The sequence below is a fragment of the Pteropus vampyrus genome, unplaced genomic scaffold (genome assembly GCF_000151845.1).
Source record: "Pteropus vampyrus isolate Shadow unplaced genomic scaffold, Pvam_2.0 Scaffold216, whole genome shotgun sequence".
In the NCBI taxonomy this organism is placed as follows: Eukaryota; Metazoa; Chordata; class Mammalia; order Chiroptera; family Pteropodidae; genus Pteropus; species Pteropus vampyrus.
The window spans coordinates 765,928-790,704 of record NW_011888997.1 but is presented as its reverse complement, the minus strand read 5'-3'; the positions used below and the strand labels follow the sequence as shown (position 1 = coordinate 790,704).

The following is a 24,777-nucleotide window of genomic DNA, read 5'->3' as shown; positions in this document are numbered from 1 at the left end:
ATCCTGTATACTAAACACCAGTTTAAAAGAATCATCTTTTCTACTGCCATGCCACCACCCTGAACAAGCCCGATCTCATCTGATCTCAGAAGCTAAGCAGGGTTGGGCCTGGTTAGTACTTGGATGAGAGACCACTTAGGAAGACCAAGTGCTGTAGGCATAAAAAGTAAAAAGTAAGGGATTGTAAAATGACAAGTTCCTTGCAATCTATGAGGTCAAACAAGGGTTGCCTCGCTCCCCACCCCCCAAAAAAATCTTAAATCTTTACAGTAATAGTGTGGGATAGGTAGGCATTAACTTTAACCACTTGGAGTACCAGGAATAGTGAACATTTATCAAATGCTAAATGCCAGACTCTTCTGAATGCCTCAGATACATTAGCTCACTTAATCCGCATAATAATTCTGAAACTGATATCCCATTTTATGGTGGAGAGAACAGGTACAGATTAATGTTTCCAAGATCACATAGGTAGCATTTGGCAAAATCTGGAGAATTTGTGAATTATATCCCATGGGAAGTGACTTTCAAATGGTGTAGTAGGACAAGGCAAATGCCAGAGGGAATAGCATGTGCAAAAAAAAAAAGTACAATTGTGTGAATATTTAGTACCTAGCACGCACTTAGTATTTGGAATAAAAATGAATAAGGCGTTCTGTTTATACTTTCTAGACTTGAAAGTAGGGAGAAGATTATAGTGACATTAATAATTTCTGTATAATGTGAATTGCTGAATCAGAGATAACACCCAGAGTATTGAAGCAGGGAACATTTGGCCAGTCCTAGAGCATCAGGGCAGGCTCGCCTTGGAAGACAACTCAGAATAACCTTTTAAAGATTACGTGGGGTTTAGTGCTAGAGAGTGGAGGGGAAGATGGAATAGTTTAAGATAGAGGGATCTCCATGTGCCATATTGTAGAACAACCTGGTGTCTAGGTCAAGTGGAGGCCCAAAGCAGTGAGAGGTAAGTCCGAAGAGGTTGGGAGGATCCTCTTTTGAGGGCCTTATTTCCATGTGTCACAATTTGGGCTTTATGTGAAAGGTTGATGGGGGAACAATAAAAGGTTTAGGAAGGAAACTGATGCTCAGATTTGTTTTGGTCACTGCCTAGTAGTAGACGAGAAGCTGGGCCTGGTGGAGTGACAATGGGAAGATAGTCCAGGTTGCTGCTCTGCCTTGCTCTCCAGAGGGGAAATTAAGAAAAGGAAAAAAATCATAATTTTCAAAGTTTAAGTTTTACTGAAAAGTAATTTTCCAAGATTTGCAAATATTAGAATTTATTACTGGGGAAATTAATATATATTTTTTCTTATAGTTCTTAATCAAACATTGCCTATTAAATAAATAGGGGGCTAGACCAAGTGTCCCTTTTAGTTACACATTGCTCCGATTGTACCATTACATGTTTTCTTTCAAAATGGGTGTAAAAAAGTACTAGAGTAATGCAGAGTACAATACATTACCCATTTTACCTTTGTGAGAGGTAAAATAACAAAAACTGTCCTTAAAGCACTTAAAAAAATGGTCTTGTCTTTATGGTATGTAATATTCAAACTGGCAGGCAAATCCTGCCTAGATTTGTTTCCAAATAGAGAAAAACTGCCTCATTAACATGGGGCTGAACTAAGATTTTTTTTTTTCCTCCAGCATTATGGCTTATTTTGCGACATTGTACAAGTCGCTTAGGACCTTAGCAACATAGGGCATATTTCCTGAAATAGAGACCAATATATAGTAAAAAAGTTAGTCGATATTTATAGTTTATAAGGAAACTTGAACATGAGATAGATAGTCAAAGCAGATTTAGTAAATATCAAATAATTGAAATTTTATCTTTGTTAGAAAAAAAGGGGAAGGGGGAAATAAATGAATCAGTGAGCAACAAATCTGTGTGTAGTAGTCATTCCCTGTGGCTGGAATAAGGGCCAGCAGGTCGGCCTTGGACACCGTATTATGAAGATTAGAGATTGAAGTACTGCCAGAAGGTACTTCCTAGGATTATTTTATTCTCCCCTTGGAGAAAATATCAAACTGGTTCGGTCTCTTTTTTTTCCCCTTTTGATTGAAAAGGTTTCCTGCTGTCATGAAATGAAGCAAGATAATATTGTTTTAAAAAATATAAGGAAAAATTTTAAAGTAATACAACTGGGATTATGTCCACAAAATACATGCTTTGAAATTTATAAATTTACTATAGATTGGCCATAAACTTGTTAGGTCTAAGCTAATTTATGGCGCAAGTGTGAAAAGGAGGTTGCAAAATTCAAGGTGTTTAAAACTCAGTAATTAAGCATTTAGAATTAGCTGGATAGAGGACTCGTGAATTTGTACATGCTTTACACTTAATTTTTACAGTTGACATGTGAAATATGGGTTTTGCTATTTTTGTTTTACAGATGAGTTGCTCAGGTGACTTTCCCAAGACTATACAGCCAGCAAGTTGCTGAGCCTGGAGTTTGAACCAGTTCTGTCTGTTTCTAAACCCAGAGACCTTACTACTGCGACTTTTTGATAAGTGGTTAATTATTTGAATGTATTTTGTACCTTGTGTTAAAAGAATAAACATTGCTGAAAGAAAAAATTTTACATTAGTATCAAGAAAATCTTAACCAAGTTTTACTCATCTTTCTCCTTGCCTACTTCCAAACTATTTCCGCTTAGTGCAACTGATTGCCTAGCGATTGAAAATTTTAATATGTGACATATAGCAAGATAAATATGGTACAATACCATTGGAAGTATCTTATCTATCTTCGCTTATTCCTTCTCTAATGCTCTTCCTTTCTTTATGTAGATCTGAATTTCTGACCTATATCGTTTCCTCTTCTCTGAACTTTTCTTAGTATTTCTCTACTGGCAACAAGTTCCCTCAGTTTTTATTTGAGAAAGCCTTCATTTCTCCTTTACTTTTGAATGATTACTTCACAGAATACAGAATTCTAGGTTGGGTTTTTTTCAACACTTTGAATATTTCACTTTGTGTGGTTTCTGAGATCTCTGATGTTATTTTTATCTTTGCTCTATAGATAAAGCATTTTTCCCCTCTGGCTTCTTTCAAGATTTTTTCTTTATCTTGGATTTTTCTGCAGTTTGAATATATGATGAAGTGTAGATTTGGGGGGCATTTATCCTTGTTCTCTGAGCTTTATCTGTGGTTTGCTATCTAACATTAATTTTGGGAAATTCTGTCTTTATTGCTTCAAATATTTGTTTTGTTCCTTTCCTCTCTTCTGGTATTCCCATTACACGTATGCTGTACCTTTGTAGTTGTCGCACAGTTCTTGGATATTCCCTCCCTCCCTCCTTCCTTTCCTTCCTTTCTTTCTTTCTCTCTGTCTCTGTCTCTGCTCCCCAGCACCCTGTTACCTCCCTCCCTCCCTTCCTTCCATTTGCCTTTTTTACTCTTTGCTTTTTAGTTTTGAAAGTTTCTATTGTTATATCCCTAAGCTCACCTGTGTCCTGTCTACTAATAGAGACATCAAAGTCATTCTTCATTATTTCTGTTCTGGTGTTTTTGATTTCTAGCATTTCTTTTTGATTCCTTTAATTTCCATCTGTCTGCTTACATTACCCATCTGTTCTCAAATGTCTACTTTTTCCATCAACATGTTAATACTTATTATCTTAGCATATCGATCTTAATTATTTTAAATTCTCAGCCTGATAATTCCAGCGTGCCTGCTGTATCTGAGTCTGGTTCTTGTGCTTGCTCTTGTCTCTTTATAATGTGTTTTTGCATTTTAGTATCTATGTAACAATTGTTGAAAATAGGACATGGTAAAAAGAACTGTGGTAAGTAGGCGTTTAGTGATATGGTGCTGAGGTGTGAAGGGAGGAGAAGCTTCCCTGTGCCCCTGGGCTGTGACATTCTCAAGTGCCTCTCAGTTTCTTTCTTAGGTGAGGCAGGATTGCTGGAGGAGGATGTAGTTGGATATTTCCCTTCTCACACCTGGAAGACTTCTCTCAGGTCATTTGGGCCCTGAAAAAACTCCAGTAGGGTCAGGCTCTGGTGAAATAGTTTCCTTAGAGAGCTAGCCTTGTTAAGAATCGCAGAATGCTTTGGGTGTCTTTCAAAATGGCTTCTTTCCCCTCTTCCTGCCAAAAGCAGGAGTGGACTTTTCCCTGTCTTCACTGTGAGAACCTGGGAGGACTCCTGGGGATGAAACTCACAAAAGTGGGGGGTGAGGCTAGAGCATGTTGCCTTGGAGTTTTTCTCAGGTTTGTCCACACTGAGCCTCCAGCAATTCACCAATAACAGTTTTCCTTCCCCAGTCCTGGTTCCCATGGTGGTTTCTGCTCCAGTAAGTTGTGATCCTTGGTATCTGCCTGTCTGTCTCTCTCGTTTTTGGGGCAGTGATTTGCCCGGTGACCTCAATTTTCTGATGGATCTAAGAAAAACTGTTGATTTACAAATCAGCTTTCTAGTTGTTAGGACTCTTGAGTGACGACTTTCAAGCTCCTTGTATCCCAGACCAGAAACCAAAAAGTTAAAACCATTAAATAGTAATCTGCTATTGATCCTTCTATTGCTCTTAACTTTGTAAATGAGAGTTAAGCATATGCAAGGATCAAGGATGTATTTTCAGACTGTATGTTACATAATTCATATATTCAGTGTTCTCAGACAAGAATAAAATACAATATTTCTGTTTTTATGATTTTTAAGTTTTGTTTTCTCTCTACTTCACCCTACTCAAAAAAGAGGAACTTGAAGAAAAAAGATCAAATGAGCAAAAAGGGAGAGATCAAATGAGGATTGAGAAAATTTGTTAATTCTACTTATTGGTCTGGGGATACAGGAATGAGTAAAACAAAAGGCCCTGTCCTCATGGAACTTCCCTTCTAGTGGGGAGGTAAGGAATAAGACAATAAACAAAAATACAAAGTTAGTGTTGAGGGCCATGAAGAAAAATAAAGCAGAATGAAGAGCTAGAGAAAGCTGGGTGCTAGTTTAGTCAGCGCAGTCAGGGAAATTCTCTTTGGGGTGGTTATGTTTGAGCAGAGAGAGACCTGACCAACATGAGGGAGCAGGCATGGGAATATGTGGGAAAAGCATGTTGAGGGCAGATGGTGTACGTACAAGCCCCCTGAGGAGGGAGTAGGCTTGGCCTGCTGCGTGGATAGAAGGTCAGCCAGTGTGGCAGGAACACAGTGAGGGAGACTTGAGGCACATCATGAAGGACAGAACTGGCAAACATTGTTCTGTAGAAAGTAGGGGGGTTTTTTTTGTTTTTTTGTTTTTGTTTTTTTGCAGAGGGGGCGTGGCTTTAAGGTCTATGTCACAACTACTTAATCTCTGCCATTGTGGTGAGAAAGTAACCAGAGATGTTAGGTAGACAAATGGCATGACAGTGTTCCAGAAAACTTTTTTACAAAACAGGCAGTGGACCAAAGTTTGCATGTTGGCAGTAATTTGCTAACTGCTAATATAGGGCCTCCTAGGCCCCTGGAAAGCAATTGGGGTTTTATTCTAAATATGATCAGAATCATTGGAGGGTTATGAACAGGTGAAGGAATGGATAGGACTTATTTGGAAAAGGTTATTGTTGCTTTTTGGGGAACAGAATATATTGTCCACATAAGAGTGGAAGCAGAGAAAGCAGTTGGGGGTTTTGTAGGAGTTGAAAGACATGGTGGCTTGTGGCTCGAACTGAGGTAGTAACAGTGGAGTTGGCAAAAAGAGGTATTAGATGTGTGTGCGTTTGTGTGTCTAGGGGCCAGATAAGATTGCCTGGCTATTTGAGCAACTGAATAAAAGGTAGAACGTCTTACTAGTTTGGGGAAGAGTTCACACGAATGACATTTGGTGGAGAAATCAAGTTGGGCTAAATTTGAGATGCCTATTAGACATCTAAGTGCCAGAAGTAAGTAGGCAGTAGGATGTATTCCAGTCTTCTTTCTTCAAGGGAGAGGAAAAGGTTTGAAAATTGTCTGGGAGAGTGAATGGAATAAGTAAATGTAATAAAATACTAGACAGCACTGAAATAACATGAAGTTTTTCATCATAAATTTAAAGTGATTGTGTATATTCTCCCCAGCCACGGGGAGCTGTGTGGGTGCATGTGTGGAGCTGGTGGAGGATTGGATTTAACTGGAACTCAGATTTTATTAGGTAGCAGAATGGAGGGAGAGCGTCCTGGGGAAAATATTTGGTCTCCAGAATCTAATTGGGGTAAGGAATGAAAAATCAGTAGGTCCTGGTAGGGTTGAAGAATTGTTAGACTTACTGTTACAAGAAGTGAAATGGAAAGGCAGGAGTTTGGTCAGAGTAGAATGATTGAAATTAAGATTTTGCTCATGATAAATTAATTGCTACTGCAAAGATCCAACATAGGACCACAAGAGTCAGTGATTGAGGTGAGAGGGAGGCTATGATCTTGGATGTAGGGGAGTCGAGTAACTGAGGGGCTACGGTGTGTCATTAATCCCTATGTGTATTTTGGAATCAGAATGATCGTAAGAGTAGTGGAGATCAAGACAGTAAGCTTGGACCAAGTGCAAACGATGAGGAGTGAGCCGGAAGGTAGTTGTAATTGCTAATTCTAAGCAGCTTTGTGACTTTAGGCCAAGTCAGTTAACCATCCAGGTATTTGCTTCCTTATGTTTGTAATGATGGGTTCATGATCCATTTTTATAAACCTGAAAACCTGGACTATAGTAAATAATGGAAGAAGCAGGAAACGGCTAGAAAGGGAAAGAATGGAAGTTTTCTTCCAGTGCAATGATCATCTGTGAGCATTGTTCACGTTGGGCATCCACTGATCCAGAACGTTCTTCAGTGACACAGTCACCAAATTGTCGCCAAAATCAAGAGGCCAAATTATAAATACTTTTCAGTTATAACTGACTTTTGTGTCCCGTGTTATGTTTGTCTAAGTTTTTCAGTCTCTACCATAATGTTTTATATTTTAAGATCATCAATAAATCGTTATTGAATGAATATAAAAGGTTTTCTAAAAATAACTTTTTAAGAAGCAATTTTTCACCCTTAATGCAAATACAACATGAAAGAAAGTAGAGGTTATAATTCTGCATATTTTGCTTAAAGTATGGGATATTTAATAATTGTTTTGTATGTGAATAATTCTAAAGGGTGTAAAGTCTTGCTGTTAATAATAAGAATGTTGCAGTATTGAACCACAGTGGTGTGTATTGTCACTAAAGTCTATTTATAATAAGATATGATTAGAGTTATTTAAAACTCAGTTATTACAATTTGATCTTCACTCTTTTGAGAATTTCATAGTCTCAGGTACAGGTATTTCTTTTTTCCTTTAAGTAGCTCCTAAAGTGATTTGTAGGGAAGCATTCTCTAAATCGACGTGCTCACTTTTCATTATAAATGTTGAGCTACCCATATTCGTAGAAAAAACTCAGTCTAAGACCAGGGCAAGGCATAGAGTATATCTATAGGTATAGTGAGTTTATAGAATATTTAGAAGGTAGCAGGAAAAAATCCTTTAACTACAAATAATCTTTCTCTTGACTCAGATCTATCGCCCATAAGAAATGCTCAAAGAGTGTTTGTTAAGTGAATGAAAGAGGATGTCATTATCAGGCCTTTGATGTTAGACTTTGTCTTTGTATTAAAATTTATAAATCTTCTTAGAACCATTATGGGGCATTAGTGATAAAGAACAGAGATAATGTACTTGTGAAAACAGCACTGGAGTGCAACTGCTTTGGAAAGGCTAAAGTTTCTGACAAATTTGATTTGCCTACTTGATTTAAACAACAATAACTTTTATACACAGCCATAGTTTGTGCAAACTGCTTTGCTTTTGTGATCATAAATTTTCACTTCGTCTCATGAGAAATACCTGAACCAGGTTTTTACTAGGTGCTATACAGCTGACTGAGAAATGTTCCCTTGTCCACGATTAGGAGTAGAAATTTGTTTTCACCTAGGTATAGCCAGATAGAAGTAAAGAGAAAACTTAGGATAGTATTTGGAAAATTTGTAAAGAAACCTCTAAATTGTTCCCAGTCATATATGTGCAGAATATTGAATAGATTATATCAGTCCTAAATCAATTATCATTTCAGTGACAAGATCCAGCCAGACTGATCAGTCCTAGAGGAGCTTGTATACTTGTATAGCATGTCTGAAGGAAGCTTTCCTTTTTGGTGTATAGGATTATCTAATTTTTAAAGAGGAAATATCTATAGAATCTGAATTTAAGTTGTGTAGGCTTTTTTTTTTTTTTTGGAGAAAACAGGTAGAAATTTCAGAAGAAACAATAGCGCTCCAATAATTAATTTTTTATTTGATAGCTGGATAACATAAAAGGAAAAATGGTGACTTCATTTTTAGCAGCACCAGTTTGCATTTCTTTTTACTTGAGCCCCTTGGCAAAAGGAAAAAAAAAGTTAGAGTAATTCTTTGTCCATAAAGTACATTTTTCAAAAGTGTTAAATAATTTCATTGAAACATTTCCAAATATGAAAGTAATATGTATTCAAAATAGAGAATTTAGAAAATACAAAAATAATTAAAACGATTATAACCCAATTATGTTTTTAAAAATCACTAATATATTAAATATCAATGTATGAAGATATTTTCTTCTATCTGCACAGAGATTTTTTTCCAGATTGGGTTAATAATGTAACATGTATGTGCTAAACATCTTTACATCATTGAACCCCTAGTGCTGATGTAATTAACATACCTTTGTGTGTGCCATACTTTAGTTAACTGATCATCTGTTGAGTATTTTAGTTTCCAGTGTCTCACCGGTGTAAACAATGCTTTCATAAACATCATTAAACGGAAAACTTTGAGTGTCTTTTGTTATTTGCATTCTCCAAATGGTATGTGGCAGTTTTTAAGTGCCCTTCCATCCCTGAATACTATCATTAAAATAAAAAAAATCGATAAGTATAAAGTACAGTTCATTGTTTTCATTTACATTTATTTTATTATAATAAAGTCTGGGTATATTCTTATACATATTGTCAGTTACATTTCTTATTATTCATCTATGTAAGACTATTAATTTTTTTACATGTTGCAGATAATGTCTAACTCTTGTTATTTTTATACAGATTTTAATCAAATCTCTCAATCTTTTTCATTAGGGACCTTTACTTTGTTAATGCGTAGACAGTCCTTTCCCACACAATATCAGAGTAAGTTATTTTCTTCAAGTTATTTTTTTGGTTTCATTTTTTAGAAAAATAATTATGTAAAATTTCAAGCATATTTAAGAGTCTAGAGAGGAACTTAATCAATCTGTAGCACCCATCACCCAGCTTTAACAAATATCAATACATGGCCAATCTTATTCCATCTATATCTGACCCCAGATTCTCTTGGTGTATTTTGAAGCCAATCTCAGATATCTGAGTATCATTTAATCTACTGACGCTTAGGGTTGTATCTCTAAAAGATAAGGTCTTCACTTTTTAAAACATAACAACAGTATCATTATCACAAAGATTTAACAGTAATCCTTAATATCACTTATTCAATATAATTTTCCTGATTGATTTATAATTGTTTTTAAAAGTTTGAAATTAGGAATCAAATAAGACCTGTACATTGCTTTTAATAGATACACATTGGAGTTTCTTTTAGTTTGTAGGCACACCCTCCATATTTTCCACTTCCTTCTTACCCTCATATTTTTGCTGGAAAAATGGCTTAAATTTTTTTACTATAATGCAGCGGAAATTTTCTTTTATATATATTTTGAAGCTGGGCTCTACGTCTGCCCCCTGCTTTTAACAGTTAACCAGTACTATTTAAAATACAATCTTAAATTCTCCATTTACTTGAAGTGCTACTTTTATCATATATGAAGTGTTATACAAGAATTATTATATGATAAACATTTCAAATTAATGGAGCAATATATTTTTACTATGTAAAAATCCTTTGGTGTTTTGATTGTTATTGTAATAAATAAGTTAATTTTTAGAGAATTAATTTAGACAATATTGCGTTTTCCACCCAGGAATGTGTTGCATCTTATTTACTTAAGTGTTCTTTTGTTTCCCACAATAAAGTTTTTTTTTTTTTTTTAATCCGATAGGCCCTGAATGTTTCTCAGAAAATTCACTTCTTGAATCTCAAAACTACAAATTTTCTAGTGGCCTATTTTTCAAATATTTTACTAACACTGTTCTGACACATGGTATGTAAAATGTATTTACACTTTATGGCAAATGAGGTTTACAATAAAATTATTCCCTAACATCCTGAGCCTCAGTTTCTCTCCTCATAGGCAAGCACTGTTAACAATTTCTTTGTATTCAGAGAACCTGTATATGTATTCTGGTATCTACATAATATATACATATTTCCCTTTTGTTATACAAACAGTATATTTCTTTTTTGCTTATCAATAAGCTTTAGAGATGTTTCCATATTAACACATAGAGATTTATCTTTTTTTTTTATTAATTTCTACAGAGCATTTCACTGTGAGGATGTACTATAGTTTATTTAACTCATTTCTTATTGATAGGCAATCAAGACCTTTCCTCTATTAAAATCATGCTGTGGGAAAAATTCTTGTATGTGTATCTTTGTGCATGTGTAGAAATATTTTTGAAAAAAAAATTTTAGAAATGGAATTACTGGGTCAAAATTGATACCTGTAGTGCTGCCACGTTACTTCTAACACGGCTGCACCAATCTGTAATTCCAGTAAGATATATGGGAATATCCACTTTTCTACATTTTCACCAATGCTGGATATTATTAGTCTTTTTTTGGGGGAAAGGGGCAAATCTGAGAGTCATAGATTTTTACACCTTTATTTTTTCCAGCTTTAATGCGATGTAATTAACATAAAATTGTATACGATGAGTCGATTTGATACACATTAGATTCCCCAGAACCGAAGTTTGTACTCTTTGGCTAACATCTCCTCATGTCCCTCACTCCCCAGCCCTTGGTAACCAGCATTCTACTCTCTCTTTCTATGAGGTCAGCTTTTTTTAGATTCTCCATACGTGAGATCATACAGTATTTGCTTTTCTTTGACTTGTTTAGCATAATTCCCTCAAGGTCCATCCATGTTACAAATGGCAAGATTTCCTTTCTCATGGCTGAATATTCCATTGTGTGTGTGTCTGTGTATAGACTCATGTTTCACTTAACTGGGATATGTTCTGAGAAATGTGTCGTTAGGCGATTTTGTCATTGTGCTCATCTTGTAGAGTGCACTTACACAAACCTAGATGGTCTAGCCTACTACACATGTATGCTATATGGTACAGCCTATTGCTGCTAGGCTACAAATTTATACAGCATGATACTGTATTGAATATTACAGGCAATTGTAACACAAGGGCAAGTATTTGTGTATATAAATATATCTAAAAATAGAAAAGGTACAGTAAAAATACAATATAAAGATATAAAATGGTGTACCTATATAGGGCACTTACCGTGAATGGAGCTTGTCAGACTGGAAGTTGCTCTGAGTGAGTCTGTGAGTGAGTGGTGTCTGAATGTGAAGGCCTAGGACATGACTGTACACTGCTGTAGACCTTAGAAACACTGTACACTTAAGCTACACTAAGTTTATAAAACAGAGATTAAATCATATACAAGAGAAAATGATGCAATAGAGACTCAGTAAACATGAGATACATGAGGCTGCTGTGACGTAACATGGCATATTATTTTACAACAAACTTTGTTTTTATAGGTAGAAGGAGTACACTCTAATGATAAGAAGTATAGTACAATAAATACAAAACCAGTAACAATCATTGATTATCATTATCATGTATTATGTACTCTATATAATAGTAGGTGCTACACTTTTATATGACTGGTAGCACAGTAGGTGTGTTTACATCAACATCACAGGACCTCTGAGAACAGATAGATGTGGAGATCATGAGTTTGGTTTTGGATCATAAATAGTAGCAACGGTCTGTCTAAAAAGTAAATAATGTAATATGGATTTATTGTTGTGAAGGTGTAAATGAGCCTAAAGTTTAGTTTCTCATGATGGGAAGAAGGCTATGGAGAGGACAAGATTGAAGATACATAAATGAGGGGAAGTAACTGACAATACCATGTCCTGTAGAAAGCTGAAAAAGATGGATCTCCAGAGCACAAGTGGCTTAGATAGGAGGAGGGACATGGTACTTTTCTTTTGGGAGGAGAAAAGGAAGATTAATGAGTACAGATGTTGGTGAGTTTATACATTTACTTGGGGAAGTTGAGGAATAATTACAGTAGCTAATGTTGAATGCTTAGTATCCCATTTGCTGATCTAAGTGCTTTAGGTATTATAATTTATTTAATCCTCAAACAGCCCTATGTGATAGCTGCAATTATTATCCCCATTTGACAGATGAGGAAACTAAAAGAAGTTTTGACTGGTTGGAGGTGAGATCATATACTGAGACTGAAGATAGAGGTGAAGTGAGAATAGCTTCATCCTCCCGTCCAAATGACTTCAAATTAGAGAAAAAAATTTGACAAGGGCAATGAGCATTTTTGAAACTTATTAAAGTGTAAGTGCAAATTCTAGTTGTTGTAAAATACAATCTAAGTACAAATTAGGTGATTGTTATGCAAACTCAGCTCAAGATAATTCTTATAGCCTCTAAACCAATCACATTGCTGCTCCTAAATCCCTCTAACAACTTCCTGAGCTGCTATACTGGTGGAGAAAGTGGAAATTTGGAGAGAATGAGCATGAGTGCTAATCAAGAAAAACCGGTGTTCCTGGCCAGGAGGACTCGGGCCACTGCTACCCACCTCCAACCCCGCCTTTTTTTTTTTTTAAATAAGGATAGCTGTCTATCCCTAAAAGTTTTGTAAAATTGTCCATTTTTATAAGGAAAGCCACTCTCTTCTCAGAAATCTATTCCTGGTTAATCAAAGCTCCGCCTTCTTGGCACTGAAGTTTGTGGTTTTTACGTACCTATGTTTTATTCTCCTTTCACAACTGTATTTCCTCTTACAGTGTTTCTTTTGATCTCCTGCCTCGGTGGTTATTTCTTTAGACATACGGTCCCACTTCCCCCCAACTAAATAGGCCATATGTCAGTTAAGGAAGTAAACAGAGAAAGTGAGTTTTGGTAACAGCAATATGACTGTTTACACTACCAGAATAGCCTTAGCAGGAGTTGACGATGCCCTAGAGAGTGAGAGCAGTGGCGGTTTCTGTTGTGTGTGTGTGTGGGGAGGCGGGGACTGTGGCGTGCGATGGGATGGTGCGTCACTTGATGATTTAGACAAGAGACTTCATTTCTACCATTCATGGAGAAGATAGCTAATTTAGCCTAGGGGCATTAGGGAATTAGAAATGAGATCCTTGAATCGAAACAGGACTCTGGGGTGGGGGTGGGGAGGGTAGAGAGAAATCTCAAAAGATTAAATCTGCTCAAATGTGGCATGAATGGAAAGAATGAATGCAAATAGCCACGGAGAGCTGAGGTGGAAAAGGAAATGAAAATGAGTTAATATTTATGTTGAACCAACATGTGACTGTATGTTTGTGGAAACAGATTTTGATTTGCAGAGAAAAAATTTTTTGAAGACATTTTTATGTAGAGAGATTTTATAAATATTGCCATTGCAGTTGTGAATTAAGAAAAAAGTAGTTGATGTTCGAGGCTTTAATGTGTTTACCTAGGAAACATAAAGTATCTCCTATTACCATTCCCATCCCCAGAAGGTTAGTCCAATGTTGTTCCTTAAAAGTCTGAGTGATTTGACAACCTGCTTTTTATCTCTCGGCCCTAATGGGGCAAGTGTTGGTTTTTGTATTTCAGGCCCATTGATGGGGATAAAACTGAAATAAGAGGATGGAGTCAGGGTTGTTTGAAGGATGATTTAAGAAGAAACTCTCTTGACGTTGGGAAGAGCGATGAAGACCTATGTCCATTGGACTGCAGCATCCCTGACTGCGTGTACGGGGGCAACTGCAGGAGGCCTGTGGAGACTGGATGTTGAGGGCCCTGGTTTTGACAGTGTTACTGAATATCTCTCAAGTTGAGCCCGAGGTAAGAGGAGAGGACAGCTGGGATTGCATCTCAAAGTACCCCTGAAGTGAGGGCGACCAGTGCTTGTCAGCATCTTCAGGTGTGGAAGGAACAAGAGTAATCACGACAACCACAACAGACTAAAACCCCTCCCCTCATTTTCCAAGTACTCTGTAATCTCCCAGAATTCTTGTATGATCTTGGATGGGGAAGACCTTCCCCCAATAACAGGAGGGAGAACCCCTTTTCTTCAAAACCATATTGCACTGAATTTTTTATTAACCCTACTAGGTGAGGGTAGGCTGGAGCCAAAACCTAATTAAACTGATTTATAAAAATAAAAAATGAGACATTAAGTCTTATTACTGAATATCATGAAGCAAATTCATTCCTACTTCCCTTTTTATAATTAAAACCTATGGGAGTCAAATGATAAACAGCTTTGCAAACAATGCTTTGCGAACCATTTTGATTTTGAAGTATTATTTTTCAATGATTAATTACTCTCTCTTCTTCTCTAATTAAGAAAAAAGTCCCATTCCCAAATATACAACTTATTCATTAATTTCCAGCCTTGTAGTGAAACCAGATTATTCTCGTCATTTATTTTTTCCTCTATCTTTGAATAGAGAGGCTCTCTCTCATGTTCATTTGCCAGGTGATCTCTTCCTTCCTCAGAAGGAACCCTGCCAGCAATGCATTTATGTATTTAGGTCTGTCTGTCTGTCTATCTATCTATCTATCTATCTATCTATCTATCTATCTACCTACCTATCTATCTATTGTTTATCTATCTATTGTTTATCTATCTATCTATCTATCTGTCTATCTATCTATCTATCTATATGTGTGTATCATCTATCTATATCTATCTATTTGCACCTTTATAGCACTGACTTTTATAGCATTTACCATGTGCCATACAAAGCTAATGAGCTTATAAATAAAAGCTCATTAAAAATCTTGACAGATCATGTTATATGGGTTTTGTGAGGATTCTTGCTTCTCTACTCCTTTTGTCTTCCCTATGTGAATATTTAGTTGGTAGAGAGAAGCCATATTGGACTTATTTCTCTTCCTCCAGCACTCCCTGCCCTCTTCGGCTTCCGTGTCTTTAAGCATGCTGTTCTTTGTGACTGGAGCACTCTCTACCCCTTTCCTCCTGGATACCCAGCCTTGAACATTCACCCTTCTGACCGTGGTTTGAGCATCACTTCTTTAGAGCAGCCTTCCTTGGTACTGCTCTATCTCTGTTAGGCTCTTCTGTTTTAGTTTAGGGTCCTGTGGCATCAAAATGTACTGATCATATTTGTGTCCATCTGTGTCAACATATCTTCTTCACTAGACTGTAAGTTCCATGGAGCCAGGGACCTTATTTCTCTCATCTTCTTTAGTCCCTCTTCTGGTGCTTATGTTGGCTGACATCTATTAGATGCAAAACAAGCTAAAGTGGAGTTGCAAATAAATGTTATTTTCATGTGCATTTTTGGCTTTTGTTATGGAGACATTCAAAACTCAGTTTATAGTTACCACAAACAATAGCACGTATTTTCTGACTTTAAGACAAAGCTGGACATAGATGTGACCCAGCTCTTGTTAAGAAGCATGGGTTGCAATTTGATTCTTAGCTCATTGAGTGGGGTAAGTTCACTGATGAGGTAATGGGAGCTCAATTCCCTGGTCACTTAAGCAAAGATAGTAATAATGCTGAGAATCCATTAGTTGCTAGGGTGAGGAAAACCAGTTGTGTCTAACTGGTGTTCAGTTTTTAGTTGGATAGAATATATTTTGGTATTGTGTGAGTATCTAAAGAGCTAGTCTATTCTTTGATAATCGTATTATGTAAGAATTTAGTCAAAGTGTTAGTCAGTATAGCCTGGCAGCTCATTAGAAATGAAGAATCTCAGATTTACTGACCCAGAGCATTTAATTCCCACAACCTTGAAAGGAAGCTGGTATTAGTTCCAGTTTACAGAGAAGTCACTGGAGTTTGGGTAGCATGCCCATGATAACTCAGCAAGTATATCAGTGAGATACAATTTGAGCTTAGTCTCATCAAACGAGTCCCCTAACTTTCTACTTTGAAATCCTGGGTAATCATAAAGCACATTTTTGGAATATATAAAGAAAGAGAAATATGATCTGGTTACTTATGTTCTGTGCTAAGGCTTCACATGGAAGAAGGTTGCAGATAGGAGAAAGCAGAAATTCCTAAATGAAAACGTTAATTCTTCTCTGTTCATACCGGACAAACGAATAACATACTCGTTTGTCTCACACTCCTTTTGTGGAGGAGTAAAATTAATTTCAAAACACTCAGTCTGAAAAATTCCTGGAGAACTGAATTTCTCAGTGCTTTGCATCAAATCTTTTGTTTGACCTCAAAAGCCCAATGATGATTTCAGGTGAAAAGCAGGAAGGCGAGGGATTTGTCTGTCGGCCTGGCTATGAGCTGACCACTGCTTTCTCTGGGTCTCAGAGCATATCATTAGGGGGAAAATAAAAGAAGATCACATCTTTGCATGCTTTTCTGAGGAATGGGGCACGATATCAATTTTTCTTATCAATCACAAAGCAACTTGCTTCCAGTCAGCAGAATGATGCCTGAGGTGCTGCCCATGCCTCCACCTTCTTGTTTGTTTGGAAAGAGAGATTCCAGAGGCTGGCAATTGACGCAATGAAGTGCCTTTGATTTCTCCTCCAGAGTACTGGGACACGTGTGTGTGCTGGGCCGTTAACATAGTTTTCAGTGTCATAGTCATATTTTCCATTGCTGCAAGAAAGACCATTTATGATTTTAGCACTGAGAAGCCAAAAAGTTTGTTTCCTTATTAGCCAAAAAAAAAAAAAGGTATCATTATAAAATATTGACCAGTTAGGGAAAAGCATGAGGATGCTTGAGGTAAATATAATTCAAGCTTTTCTAAAGCTAGGGAATTGGGATACCGAAACGCAGCTTTGTTTAGGATTGCCATGAACTTGCTTTCTGTTTGTCAGAGGAAAACTTGCCTTTTGAAGAAATGTGGCACACACACTCAATATAACATGAAAGGAAAGGTTCTCTGTGCCAAGAAATTGCTCACGTGAGATGGAATTTTTTAAAACAAATCTGGTGGCAAGCTTTTTCTGAAAGCTTGAAGGAAGAATGGAATAATCTAAAACTGTTCATGGCAGTCATCCTCAGCCTTTCATATGGAGTTTGCAAAGCCTGTCTAAAAACAGAGTCTCAGCTCTACTTTTGTACAGCGAAATGGTGTGCAAAGGCTGTTTCTCTGGCTAACTGGGATAGCTTCCAGGTAGTGGTGACGATTTTTAGATTTGTGGCAAATTCTAGATCTGCCTAGAGACACAGCATGTTTTAAAAAATGAGATGAAAGTATTTCTGGGGTGGAGGGGTCACCAACTAGTGTCTCTCAGGGTTATGTTCAAGTTCAGAACCGCAAGGGTAAGCAATTCAACAATGAGAGAAACAAGCGCTTTTGGAGGATTCTGTTTTTATTTTTTATCTTCCCTATAACCAAAGACTGAACTATTTTTCCTTTTTCACACTTGGCCCTGTATCTTTTTCTTAACTATATACAAGTATAAAGTTTTGCTTAGGATATGTTGACTCCGCTGGAAGCTTAGGAACTCTGAGCCTTCAATCCCTGAGCTTCGGTAAAACTCCACCCATCTTCATATTTGCAAGTTTTTCCCATCCTGTTAACATTCCTCTTTAAAATGGAAACACACTGTTTCCATCTCAGCCCTGCTTGCTTGACCTTCCATACCACTGATGATTTGTAGAAATAAAAAAGGCATCTCTGCCTCTGCATTCTTTTCCCAATTTGAGACTTTTCTCCATTTGGAGAGACTTGTTGTTGCCTGTTGTTAGTGAGACCCCTTTGACATCAACCTTTGGAGAGAATTCAACAAAGGCACGACCGCAGCCAAGAAATAAAACTGGATCAAACTTCTGGAGAGTGGTCAAAACACAAATATTGAGGCTTCTATCATCCTGAATAACAACGACCTGAATAACCCCTGAAAGTTATTTCCCTCAGTGACACAAGTGTGATAGGAAACATGAGAATGTTACTAGTTTTAAATTTCTTTTAAATAAGTAATAATATCCTAGGGTGAAAAAATAATTATTTTGTTCATATTGGGAGTGGTAGCCATCATAAATCCCTCCTTTTTTCTTTTTCTGATTCAATAGAACACAATTAGTTTTGAAGTTTGTTTTTGCTGATATAAAAGGCAGAATTTAGTCCTCTACCCAAATGAATGAGAATTGAATTTAGATTTATGACAAATCCTAGACTTCTCTTGGGTAAAGAATGTATATTTATTTAAATATGAAAGGCAATCTCTTGAGAGCATTGTGTGGGAACCATGCTATTTATTCTTATGCTGAAAAAGCTATCTTTTTCAAATCCTCTTGGCTTCCAGTCCTGGGGAACAAGCTTCATTCCAGAGGGTCAGGAAAGAAATACTGGATTAGAAATCAAGAGATGTAAATGTCCTAGCTCAGTATCTACTGCAGATTTGATTTGTCACCTTGGGCAAGTCATTTTCTCTCCCTCCCTCCTGATCAGCACATGATGTGGCTGAAATGAGGCAGTGAAATTTCTTTTTTTATAATTTTTTTCATTGCAGCATTCTTCTATCAAATCTTACATAGACTCCAGTACATTATACGTGCGCGCGCACACACACACACACACACACACATATATGTGTGTATATATATATATATATAATAGCTGTATTCTATTAATTTATGAATCCTGAATTATAGCCTTTATTAAAAAGTTAGGCAATGAGAACAGAGGCCATTTGGGTGTACTTAAACAATTGAAATGGGAGTTGTGTCAGTTTCCCAGAGCTCTGCTGTAACCAACGACCACAGACTAGTGGCTTTATACAACAAATTTATTCTCTCACTGTGCTGGAGGCTAGAAGTCCAAAATCAAGGTGTCGTCAAGCCATGCTGCCAGCAAAGTTCTAGGGGAGAATACTTCTTACTTCTTCCTGCTTCCGGTAGCTCCAAGAATTCCTTGGCTTGTGGCAACGCCACTTCAATCTCTGCCTCATTTTCTCATGGCTGTCTTCCCTCTGTGCTTGTGTGTAGACTCTGTCTTCACACAGTAATCTCTTTGTGTCTCTGTTTTTGCTTTTTATAAGAACACCAGTCATTTGGCCTAGGGCCCATCTGACTCAAGTATGATTTTATCTTAACTTGATTATGTCTGCAAAGACCCTATTTTTATTTTTATTTATTTTTTAGGTGAGGCAACCCTTGGTTGACCTCACAGATTGCAAGGACCTTGTCAGCTTACAATCCCTTATTTTTTATTTTTTATGCCTACAGCACCTGGTCTTCCTAGGTGGTCTCCCATCCAAGCACTAACCAGGCCTGACCCTGCTTAGCTTCCGAGATCAGATGGGATCGGGCTTGTTCAGGGTGGCATGGCTGTAGACTCAAAGACCCTATTTTTAAAATAAGGTACTGGGTGTAAGAATTTCAACATATTTTGGGGGATGTAATTCTACAGTAAGAGTTAAAGGTTAACAATTACAGTGTTCCATTAACATCAGTATCTAATTTATTTCTGTATTTTGTTTTGTAGCACAATATAAAGAGAAATCCTGGTCCACATGATTAAGAAATTTTAAAATTATAATTGAAAAAATTTTAAGCATGTCACCTTGCCATCTCAATCACAATTCCCTCAGTTTAACCGATCTTGAGGTCTGATAGAGCTGCAATAGGAATATGTATCAATGTGATAATATTGAGAATATCCTAAAAAACACTCTCCTTCCTTACTCGAGAGGGTTCACTTTTTAAAAGGAGTTGACTCCTGAAGAAGCTTAAATCACCATTATATTTGGCTGACACTGTATTTTTAAATGTCATAATACCCTGAGTTTCTCAGTGGTTCGATTTAAAAACGTCTTGTTAGTGGCATACTTAATCTGACATTCCCTCAAAATTTCAAAAGAGTAAAAATAGTGTTATTTTGTATTTTGAGTCTAAACTGAGTTTCAATTCTGTTGCTGACACTTTCTCTGCTGTTGTGAGCAGCAGTGTGGAGGCCATGAACTGACAAAATGAGCCCATTCAACTGGTTAAAAATCATATATCGATAGTCCAGCTGGAATGACTAAATTACATTTGAGAGATGTTTAATTAAAGAGTTTTTAAAACAAAATTTTTTTTATATTTTATTTGAAATATCTGTTTCAGAACCTTGTCTTAAAACTACTAAAAATTTCAATGTGAAAACATACATTCTGGAATTTACCACCCCTATCATTAAAATAACTCTGAAAGTCTCCACTTTAAAGAGTATGCCTTAATATATTTGATAATTTTTATGACTTTATCCAACTTCTTTACAATGATTCATAAACAACTGTTCAGCATAAGCATAGAGACCACAAGCATATGTCAGCAACCGCTTCGTCTGAGCAGCTCTTGTCACATCATCAGAACAGATACGGCTATATTTTTGTCAAGTCACTTAATGGCACATTATAATCTTATCTAAAAACTTCATTTTTTTCTCCAGTTTTGTTTTGTCTAATAAATCGTCCTTGTGGTCATTGTGTGATTCTGTGTGAAAACAAGCAAAACAGAGAGATCAGCAAATCCACACTTTCATTCAGCTGAATCATAAAACCTGAGCTTTAAAGGAATTCACCAGATATATATTTTGAATGTGTATTTTGGGGTTCGATCAGTGATGCTAACCAGCATAGTATGGGCCCTCAAGGATATTTGGAAACATGTGAGGGCATTTTTGGTTTTCTCAATACCTCAGGGCACACCTGGTATGTAATTTCCTTGAGCCAAAGATGCTAAGTGACTTGCACTTGTCTCACCTTAAGTGCCAGCAGAAGAGGAGGGTAATTATGTTTTTGTAAATGTCTGCTTATTTAACATAGCCCCAACTTTAATAAGCTCTTGCTGATAGAATTTGTCTTTACTTCATTTCTAACTTTGGTCTTGTTAAGGAGCTGTCATTGTCAGGTTTAACTTTTGTTGACATAAAATTTTTGCTGATGACACTAAGGAGTTCTATCAGGCAGGAGCATCTGAGCTCCTTTTGGAACTTTTGTGTTTTGTTTCAAAATCATGGAATTTAGCAGAAGTAAAGACTGTAAGATTTCACTACATGAAGTAGAAGTTGAGCAGTTTTAGTCACATTAAAATGCAATTGGGTGACAGATAGTTCTCATCATATTTTCTTGCCTTCAAAAGATTTCATGTAAAACTTATAGGCAGTTGCTTTCATTTCATATATCATTGCTGCAGTGGTGTGGTTGACCATTACTTGAATACCACTTAGTGCCAAGTTGGCACTTTTTTTCCCAGTGTGAGGCAGTTTTATTTTACTTATTATATTTTCTCATTAAATTCACTTTTAAAGCAACGATTCATTTCTACTTTTAAAGATAATTACTTCATCTCACCAGAATTTTATTTTTTTTTAAATTTAAACAAAAGTGTCTCAAACTTACCATAAGCCTTAAAAGCTTAAATAATTATTATGGCATATGTTACTTGTTTACTGCACAGCTTTCTGTGACTTTCTGACAAGAACAAGCACTGAGCAGAAGCATCTGAGCCTCGTCTGGCATTTGATGAATTGGGTTAATGTGTTCTAGGGTAAGTCTACTCCCCTGTATAATTTTTTTTTTTTTTTTTTTTTTTTAATAGGAGAGGCCATGTGCAAGTCTGAGTTAACAACAACAAAAAGACTGGTGCAGAATTACCACCTATGCAGCATACCCTAGAGATGGCTGCAAAAGCTATAGTTCAAGGCCTGCATAGACATGAAGAAACCTGAGTAGAAGTTAACACAGTGATGGTCTCCAGTGTGTTCAAAGTTGGCGTTTTGGGTGACATTTAAGACATAGTTAAAATCTAGAATGACTGATTTCTGACCAGGCTGAGCGCTCGGCCAGCCTAATGGTATTCAACTTGGTCCAGTCAGTTTCATACTTTCATTTTCCTGAGTCCAATCTCGTCATTTTTAAGTCAGCTTCAGTTTAAATAATTTTAGTACAGACATGGCTCTTTCTCAAGATGTTCTCCTTTTCTCTCATCTAGGTCCTGATTCTAAACTCCCCAGGGCTGACACAATCACCTTTTGACACAGCTGAGGAGGGGACACTTCCTTTCTTGGTCTTTCCTTGGCTTGTTTTACTGGGGAGCAAATGGCAAGTCTGCCGGTGTATTTGATTCTCACTAAACAACTTGCAAAAATGATGGCTCTGTGTCCTCTTTTACTTAAGTCAGGAGGTCCATGCCATAGTTTTGTAGTGTGTGTACCTCTGCTCTATAGATGGCCTTCTGTCAGGTAGACGCATCTGTGCCTACCTACTTGGGGGCCATGGAGACTTCTGGATCTCCTCCATCTCTGTAGGATCTGCAGGGAAACTGAAGGTCTTTCTTTTTGTTTTTTGTTTTTTTGTTTGTTTGTTTGTTTTTTAGCTTCTCTTTGGGGTGGGTACACCTTGTTGACTTCTTCACTGTCAAAAACTAGAGAATACCTCTCTAATATAGTTGAAAGAATTGCCTGGTGTGAACTAGGTTAAGTAAAACAGTTGATTAAATGGCTACCCATTAATTAGAGTGTTAAATATTTAAGAAAAATTGTTTAAAAATTAAAAGTGCTGTGCTTAGCGTAATATGAGATTCTCTTTCCTTTTAGGTGCACAGATAAAACTTTCATGCAATGGAAGTAAAAAAAAATAAAGTGGCAAACATATATGATAAATAATTAAGTAAAGCCTAATATCAAAAACATTTATTAAAAAAATATGTTTAAGGAAAGTATTATAGCCTCAAAGAAAAAATAGACTGTGAAATGGTAGTACAGAAGAGAATGCCCAAGATAATATAGAATATTAATCTAACATTTAAAAATTGGTAAAAGGAAAGCAAATTAAGAATGATATAAAAAAATATTTAAACATTTGAAAATTCAGCCCTGATAAGACTTTGGAGAAACTGGCAAATCACTGTTTCTTGGAGCCACCTTAAATTGGTTTAATCACTTCAAAAGAGTAATTTGGCAATAAATACTGTGCCGCAGAAATTTTAGACATCTTTTCCCCAGTCATCATAATTCTGAGAATTTTTCTATGAAAATAATTCCAAAGAATATACTATTTTTAGAGTGATTATCTTAACTTCTCTATTTACTATAGAAATAAAAGATACATCGAAAAGAGGGAAAATTAAGCAATTTATATTCTACTAATTTAGTGGACTATTTTACAATGATCAGAAATGATAGTTATAAAGACCACGTGTGTATGAATTTTAAGTAAAAAATTTAAAAGATAATTTTTATCAATAAAGATCAAATTTATGTAAAAACATCTACATTTTGAAAAGATTATAAAAATGTAAGTAATAGGACTTAACTAGAATTGGTTATTAGTATACTTTTAAAAATAAAATTTAATAATAAAACTATCATTAAAAAGATTTGTTACTTTGATACTGGTGTGTATTTTTAAAAAGATGAATTGAAGAAGATATTTTCTTTCTGAGAAGAACCAATAGATATTATAATGTCAATAGACATGATAGCTAAATAGCTGTCAAAATTGTTTCAATAAAACCTAAAATGATTTTATTTAATTCTTTCCCCTTCTGTTTAATTTATATGTGCTTCAGAGAAAAGTTCTTTCAAACATCAGATTAATCTTTTAATTCATAAGAATGCTGATTTGGAAGATTTCGTGTTCTGTGCCTAAATATCTTGTTTATTGGAGACTCAGTATTCTCATCTTTTGTTGAGAAAAATCACAATTAAACTTCCCATCGTTATAGTTGAAACCATCCCCCTTTGATGGTGATAAAAATGGTGTGACGTACTGTAAAGGCACAAGGTCCTGGTTATAAGTTTAAATAATTTTTATGAAGAGAAAAGGGACAGAGAGGGATATATAAGAAGATTTCACATGAAAAGAGATTCTAAGATCTAGAAACAAAGAAAAATAAAAAATTTAAAGCAGAACTCATGAAGGCCTGTGAAGAATGAAGGAGGTGGTCTTTGAAGACCACTTAAGTGATGAATTGACTTAATTTTGGCTTAAATTAGCAATTAATACCAAATACTTCTTGGCAAGGAGCCACATCTAAGCATGCAATTTGTTCAAAGCTTGTAGTTTCTTACTATAGTACAAATAATGGTAATATATTTACTAAAAAATAGATATATCATCCTTTTAAACATTTTATTTTTCTCCTAGATTTTGATATTTTGGCTAGTAACACTGAGCAAATCAGTCAAATACCTATGTAATATGACACGTGGTGTCATTTAAACTGAAAATATTGAATTTTGTCAAGTTTCTTTAAGAATTTGCAATGGTATGACAGTGAAAAGGTCACATTTCCCCCCATTGTGTCTCATTTGTTCAACATGTAAAATAATATCAAACTTTTGTTGCCAAATGTTTTTCCGCCTAAGCTTTTAAAATGTATTCATTTTAAAAGACAACAGTTCAGTTGAAAGGACTACAAATTCTATGGTTTATACTCCCAAAGAAGAGCATAGTTTTCAGAGAAATCAAAGGTGAGCAGATGAGGTCATGTTTGTAAACCTGCTTGAGAATTAATCAAAAATTTTTGAGAAAAAGAGTGCCTGTTTCATGGTCCTTCAAAGGGTAAGAGAATGAATGATTTCCTAGAGACCACCGTTTTAGGTAGCTTAGTTTGAATTGCTGTTTAAAGAATAGCTGTTTTAAGACTTCACCCTCTACGACCATTCTCCTCACCTTGAATTGCAACATATGGTCTCCAGATCTCCT

The 24,777-nt window shown here is 36.1% G+C and overlaps 1 protein-coding gene, 1 non-coding gene and 1 pseudogene across 4 annotated transcripts in view; 2 read left to right on the top strand and 1 right to left on the bottom strand.

The window, feature by feature from the left end:
• Positions 1–14,329, top strand: part of AEBP2 (AE binding protein 2) — a 73,162-nt gene extending 58,833 nt beyond the window's left edge. The window contains exon 10 of one of the 3 annotated variants that reach the window (XM_023538252.1): positions 13,750–14,329. In XM_023538252.1, coding sequence (XP_023394020.1) covers positions 13,750–13,930 — 181 coding nt within the window. In that variant the 3' untranslated portion in view covers positions 13,931–14,329. Of the gene's footprint in view, positions 1–2,396; positions 4,654–13,749 lie in introns of those variants that run through there. The other 2 variants (XM_023538253.1, XM_011372929.2) reach the window with 2 other exon arrangements.
• LOC111747265 lies at positions 39–160 on the top strand (annotated as a pseudogene).
• Positions 14,330–19,303: 4,974 nt separating the features above from the next.
• On the bottom strand, positions 19,304–19,422 carry LOC111747266. The gene has a single exon (XR_002783456.1). It is a non-coding gene; the product is annotated as a 5S ribosomal RNA (ribosomal RNA).
• Positions 19,423–24,777: the final 5,355 nt, after the last annotated feature.